General features: G+C 28.0%; 1 protein-coding gene across 1 annotated transcript in view; it reads left to right on the forward strand.

Moving 5' to 3' along the window:
- LOC126898785 (radial spoke head protein 4 homolog A-like) overlaps positions 1-6,552 on the forward strand; it is a 66,236-nt gene extending 59,684 nt beyond the window's left edge. Inside the window, exons 9-11 of the mRNA XM_050673130.1 lie at positions 5,018-5,172; positions 5,224-5,495; positions 6,294-6,552. Coding sequence (XP_050529087.1) covers positions 5,018-5,172; positions 5,224-5,495; positions 6,294-6,546 — 680 coding nt within the window. The 3' untranslated portion in view covers positions 6,547-6,552. The remainder of the gene's footprint in view (positions 1-5,017; positions 5,173-5,223; positions 5,496-6,293) is intronic.
- Positions 6,553-7,790: the final 1,238 nt, after the last annotated feature.

Here is a 7,790-nt window from a genome sequence, read left to right on the forward strand (position 1 = left end):
AAAAAAAAAAATAAAAAAAAAAATAAACACATCATGGTAAAATTAATACCTTCTCAGCTTCGCATCGAAGCTAAAAAAAAATAATAATAATATTAATATTATTGTTATCATTATAAAAAAATTAACAGAATTTGGAGTACTATTAAAATAAAAGCACAGTGGTGACGTGGCATAGTTGAATCAAGTATAGTGATATCTGACAGTGATTAAAATCACTATAAAAAAAAACGCTTCGATGCAAATGTTTAGATAGTGTTTAATTTAAAAAAATTGGTGTATTATTCCAAAAGCTACATGATTTGCTATTTCCTTATTAATACCATGATTAAGAAAAAGTATGTCGAAAGAAAAAGGGATATAAAAATTATTTCTCATAAAAAAATTGTGTTGATCCATACACTTTTCAATAAGTTATCTTATTATATAATAGAACAAGAAAAAAACGCTTTTCTGGAAAAATTACTTATCGTGCTCGGATTTTCAAAATTTTTTTTTTCAATGAAAGCACTCGGTCACCAGAATCCAGGAAAATTATTGGCGAAGGTCGGAAAATTTTCATCGGACCCGCCCAATGACATTCCTGAGATATGATAAAAAAATCAATTCAATCCGTTCATTTTTCACCGTTTTACGAGCTTTTTTTTTTTCACGCGCATGGTTTTAATATGCGCAGTGATTCATTTCTGCTCATACGTTTATTATGAACCTTATATGAATATAGCTAACAAATAGCTATAGAATATGCTAACACGATTACACATATGGTATTGACTTTTGGCAACTATAAAATAGACGTAAATCATTGTCTTTCATGCCGTCTTCGAGGCACCACTAAAGTACTAAAAAAAAGGAAATTAAAATATAATAATTCTTTTGCGTTTTAAGAAATATAGAATGATGACTGAATGTGCCTATAAAAAGTATGACACATTCAAGACGCCCAATCCCTGTTTATGACTTTTGTGGTACATTATATAAAGGCTGAAGACACTGTTTTTCCAGTCAGTCACTCGCTCATTTTTTCTTACTTAATAATCACTTTTATCGAATTAAATCTCTAAGATTATTTCTTACCTACTTTGGCATATTATTTATACTGTGAGTCTATAATATTAACTTTCTTCATTAAATTTAAATAACACATTTGTTAAAATAATTAACATTTTCAATAGTAATAAATACGCTTTTATTAACCAAATACGATTCTCTTTTATCAACATACCTAATNGCTTTTATTAACCAAATACGATTCTCTTTTATCAACATACCTAATATAGTAATTAACAATATCCTTAATAACCATAAATCTACGATCAAGATTATATCACCATCAGTGAATATCAGGTGAGAGTAGTTTTAATACACTAACTACATTTATTGAGTAATAACCGTTAGATCATAATATTACTTTTTATGTATAATCCCCCTTACAATTTTTTTTATCTTTCTTTTGATTATTACACTTTCATTATCAGAACAGTACATTCTTGATAATCTTTTTTTTCTCATATATGATGTATGAGTCTATGAGTTTATCGTTTAAATTATGATTCATATGACAACTATGCTGTCCAACGTTAAATCGCAGTTACCAATATTTTTGTCAAAATTAAATTTTTTACATAATTTCACTTATAATAACCTGATGAATTATTATTTAATTATTCTATAATATAAACACAATTATTATAATTAGAATATTAATAATTTTTGTGTATACCAGGGGTCTATTTAAGGGATATATGGGCCCCCCTTGAACCAGCGCTGTCAATATTTTTTTAGGCAATTTCTAATAAATATGGACCTACTGTTCTTTTTTTCATCATTACTTTAATTTTTAGCAAAAACAATTACTATAACATGTTTAACAAAGTAAAAAATATTAAATACCCTCTTAAAATAATTTTTGAATAAGCCTAAAGGGAATACCTCATTAACAAACGTCAACCTTATACCCAATACATTTTACTATATTCTTGTTGCAGCTGCAACATAATAGTGTGTTGTACGCACGCGCGCCCAGTGTACTCGGACCGGTCTAACTATTATCACCACACCTACTCTCTACTACGCAAGTAGTAGTGGATATCGCTACTACCGGCCGATCAGCTGTTCACACACTACACACCAAACACAACACATAACCACACAATATTATTACTATCGTATCGTAGAAAAAGTTACATTTTTTTGTTTTTCACTCATAAAACTCAAATAGTTTGTTCATACTAAGTTAAACTTAAATAGTTTTTGTTCTTTTTTTTTAATAAAATGAATTGTTCATAGAACATTTTTGGGCATGTATAGAAAAAACTCTAATAGTTTTATTTTGTCTTTTTGATTTATACAAATTATAAGACTCTAATAGTTTTATTTTGTAATTATATCTACAATTGAAAACTCTAATAGTTTTTCCCTTTTGTTGTCAAATCAAAAGTCTTTCTGTCCTATTTTAGTCAACTCTGATACAACCATTTTGCTGTGATATAAACTTTGAAATTGTTACCACCTTTTGTAAATATTATTGTTGTCAGATATTTTTGTGTTACATGTAAAATTATTTTAGAATTAAGTTAGGATCTCTGCAATTGTGCGAGTATTAAAATCATCATTTATTAATTATTGTTTAGTATTATTGAAGTTATCATTTATTATTATTGTTTATTCTTATTGAAATTAACATTCATTAATCATTGAAAATATTATTATTAATTATTATAAAGTTTTTTTTTAAGATATTTATTTATTTAATTAATTAAGTACACACAAAACAATTACACACTAACACATCTGTCACTACATAGATCACTGGTTGCTGCGCAGGCGACCCCTCCCACCTCCAGTGATTCTATTTACATACACCACACTACGCAGCCTGATCGGTGTTGGTGTTTTGACGTTTGACTGCTACAATAATTACACATTCCAAATCTAATAAGGTGATTAAATGCTCATATTTAAAAAAAACATGACACTTATTATTTGTGATTTTATCGAAATCACGTTAGCCTTATGATGAACTCATTTTAGATATGCTGTTGAAGCATCCTTAAGTAGTAAAATTCTTCCTTTTTAATGGTGGCGGTTAATAACAAAGATAAAATGTTGCTATTAAACCACAAATACGAGTTAAAAGATCAACTGAAATTGTAATATTTTTAACGGAGAAATTAAACGCACCACGGCATNATATTTTTAACGGAGAAATTTAACGCACCACGGCATTAATCGATTCTTTTGATTTAATACCGATCGTTATATAAAATTTTTTATCTCATAGCTCCTACCGGAAACAGTGGCCTACTTATGATGACGGCCCGAAGAGGCTTACGCGCCGAATTTTCACACAAACATAGCATTTGGTAGCTATTTTCACCGTNATTTTCACACAAACATAGCATTTGGTAGCTATTTTCACCGTGAAGACAAAATAAATTCCAGAAATTTTTTTTTCCATAATAAAGTACATTACATTAGCTATAATTTAATATATATATAAAAGTGTCAAACTTTCCGGAACATTCAAAAATTAAGTTGAAAAAGTAAATTTTTTTTGTCATTTTTAATTCCGTCCAGTAGGCAAGTAAAGAGTCAGATTTATAAAAAAAATATACCAAATGATAGGTAAAGACATCAAGCATTTATAAAAAAAAATTATATTGATTTGGTAATTTTTGATTAAGTTATGACAGTTTTAAGAAAAAAAAAATTGAAAACATTTCGAAAATTAGAAATTTTTGAATTTGTAATTTTTTTTGTAGGTTTCCCCTATTTACGGGAAACGAGGGAAAATTTTTCAATTTTTGAGGGTAATGTCTTCATGAGTTATCATGGGCACTATATGAGGTTTTTGTGTTAAATGTTATATGGTGTTATCTGTGATAGTTTTTGAGAAATATTGAATTCGTCAGCTTTCCTTGTTCTTCATCTTACCCCGTTTTACCTTATAGTCAATTCTTTTAACTATTATAAATACTATTAATTATGTTATTATTATTAAAATTCCTTTATATTCAAAAATATGTAATGTTAATAGCCAGGGAAAATATTTTATTGCTCAATAGTTATTGAATTTATCATATTTTCGCAACTCTTCATTACATATGTAAACGAGTTATATACACGTCCGCAGGGAGGAAGTTTAGGGACCAAATGCGGAGTTTTTGGTCTTTTATTGAATTAATTTTCAATATATTTTGTAATATAAAGTTTCATTATTTAAAATTTGTTTACTTTTATCATTTTATATTTGTCGCCACTTTATCTCAGCTCTAGCCGGACTGATTTCTTTCAACGATTCGTCAAAAGATCACAAATTATCAATTTTATACTAACTATAATTACTGTTTATTCATATATTATACTTATAAATCAAAGAAATACTAATCGTGGTGTATTTAAGAAAATAAGAGTTCACTTTGGTTTTGCAATTATCCACCAATTTCTTAAAATTAAACACTATCTACAAATTTGTATCAAAGCGTTTCTTATGATAGTGATTTTAATTACTGTTAGATATCATCTATACTTGTCTCAACTATGCCACGTCCCAAGTGTACTGTGTTTTTTTAATTTATGACAGTTAAAACTAAAATTAAATGTAAATTAATAAAATTAATACTGCCAACTGTAAAATTAATTTTATACATAGTTCAAAGATAATTTTTACATAACCGAATGAAAAAAAATAATTCACTGAACATGTAAATGTTGAATGTGATTGCCCAAAAAAATGGGCTGGCATTATAATTTGCTAGGACAGGATAAATTATAACATTATGACTCAACCCAATTAACTAACTAGTAAAGAACATTTTTATCACTTTTTGTTGTAGTACCTGAAAAAGCGCAATTCCATGGGTTATTCTATAAATGTTAGCTCCAATTAATTGGATAGTGAAACCAAGTATTGAAAAAAAACACATTTCTTCCTTTTGTCATCAATTCTTTCAGACCCTTTAGACACTAATAAAATAAATATGTCGTTAATTAGTTTAATTTTTAAAAAATTTTACAGCGTTTTACGGATATTCAGCCAATAACGATTATAAAAGTTTACCTATCTATGATCTTTTTAATTTAGTAAACTGGGTACATCATATTCCCATGATAAACAATGATGGGGTTACTGAAGTTTGGTTGAAAATTCAGTCATCGATAAAAAAAAATCAAGTATAAATGTATCACTTATTAAGTTTTTGTTATAGTAAATAATTTTAATAGTTATTTGAAGACGAAGAAGCTTTAATAGATAGTTATGAGAGACATAATTTTGATAGCCAAGATACTAGTGTCGATAAGAGATTATTAACACCAGATATAAATACCTTCGTTGGAGTTGGGCCGGATGTTTTTTTCAACCTTACAGATGATGATTATGTAGGGAATTTGCCACCTTGGAACATAGAGTTAACAAATAAATTTGATCATAGTGCTTCTTTTGTTGTTGTCAAGTCGAACATATGGCCGGGTGCAGTGGCAATTACCCGAGATAAGTTAGTTGCTTCCATTGTAGGATAAAAATTTTTTGAAAAATGATTTTATTAAAATCATTGATACTCTACGCTCTTTAAAAAATGTAATAAACATATTTTATTTTAAATATATTGATTGTTGTTGAATTTGACGAAAAATAAAATAGTAGATGTGATGAAGTGCCAGTAAAATTTGGAAAATATTAGAAGACGTTATTATAAAATGGTTGAATGATATTTTAAATTAAGTCCAAATAGAAGGATTATTCCAATGGAGGAATTGTATTGTGATGCTGCTATATAAAAGTAAAGGGGACATACAGGAGTGTGAAAATTATAGAGGCATAAAGCTTATGAGTCATAGTATGAAAATCTGGAAAAAGGTAATAAATAAAAGATTAAAATGTGAGACATAAGCAACTAAAAATCATTTCTATGTTTATTTTCATTTCTAAGCCAATGATAGAGCCGATATTTTGTGTGAGACATCTTATAGAAAAGTATAGGGTAAAGAAAAAAATCTTTGTATGGTGCACATACATTTGGAGAAAGTATATATCAGAATTTCTAGAGAAGTTTTAATTTAAGCATTTATAAGAAAATGAGTCTCAAAAACGTATATTAAAGTAATAAAAGATATGTATGAAGGTATGATAGTAATGAAAGCATTAATATTGATATAGTGCTGATAGGAGGAAGTTAATCAAAGACATAATGTGTAGAGATTAGCTCTTGAATTATATACATGAATTAACACTTTAAATAAACCATATAATGATATAAACAATGTATTATAAATTATTTTATTTTTTTACAAAGTATTTTAGATTACACATATCGTGGTTGGGGTGTACAGAGTGATATCGTATATTTTAGTCCTTTTATCCCAGATGAATATCAAGATGAGTGTTTAAACTGTAATACTATTGAAGTAAAAGACCCAACTTACGAAGATGAATTATTTGTAATTAAAGAAGCAAAATTATTGCGACAGAAACGCTTAGTACTCAATACATCAACAGATTATGTAGAAACAGAAGAAAGACTAATTCAAAATTATTCTTATGATTGATTATATTAATTTAGGTTTAAAACATTAATTTATTTTGATATGTATTTCAAATATATTTTAAACATATATTACTTTTATATCAGTTATTACTTTAGTAACACTTCGTCTATCTTTTTTACACAGAATGAAATAATTAAAATTAAAAACTCTTTATAGAAACTTTTTTAATCATAGAAAGTGTAATTTTATTAAAAAATGGAATTTTAGACATTTCTTGGAAAACTAATTAGTATAGGTATTTAAATTTTACTTTCTATTTTAGATTATAATATCTAAAATTAAATTTTAAGACATTTATTTTTTATTACTATAAAAATAACTTATTAAAAATAAAAAAGAATATTCATAAAAAGTTGAATTAAGCAAAAGAACCAAATGGGGTAAATTGACACGCATTATTTACCCCCTTAAATCATATCATAAGGTTCAGTTTAAGTTCTAAAACCTAAACCAATATAAGTTAACTATAAGAGTGAGAGAATATTTAAAAATTACTAACAATTTTCGTAAATTTAAGTAAAATGTTACTTATAAAAAATGATTTTCAGTCATGAGACCAGATATATATAGTAATGGTAAAGGGGGCATAATCTAAACTTTCTGTGAAGTAATAATCATCTATCCACAACTTTTAGAATGTGTAAGTAACTCTCTTTACAATTCCATCAATGTACAGTAATCCAGGTAATAACTTAATAAATTAATAACATCTTTTAATGTTTTAGCTTCGATGCAAGTTGAGAAGGTATTAATTTTACCATGATGTGTTTTTTTTTTTAACTGTTGCCACTTTTTCTCAGCTCTCACTGGACCGATTTCTTTAACAATACGTCAAAATATTATTAAATATTATTAAAAAATAGTAGGCTCCGTCTAGCTGGGGCTCCGCTTCAGACCCAGAGCCCTACGAGCCTTACTCGCCTTCGGTGTGTAAGCCTCTTCGGGCCGTCATCATAAGTAGGCCACTGATTCCGGTAGGAGTGCCAGGCTACGCAGGGCACGATAAGTGTTTTGCAGACAAAATACTACATCAGAATCAGTGTAACAAAAATATATTAAAAATGTTATTATTAAAATCAGGAAAATTCAAAAAGAGAATTGTTGGGGCCAGGGGCACTAAATATTATAGTGCGTACCCGAACCGGCTAATTGCACCAATACCTATCAGGCTGCGTAGTGTGGTGTATGTAAATAGAATCACTGGAGGTGGGAGGGGTCGCCTGCGCAGCAACCAGTGATCTATG

This window comes from Daktulosphaira vitifoliae, unplaced genomic scaffold (assembly GCF_025091365.1).
Source record: "Daktulosphaira vitifoliae isolate Bord-2020 unplaced genomic scaffold, ASM2509136v1 Scaffold_2, whole genome shotgun sequence".
NCBI lineage: Eukaryota > Metazoa > Arthropoda > Insecta > Hemiptera > Phylloxeridae > Daktulosphaira > Daktulosphaira vitifoliae.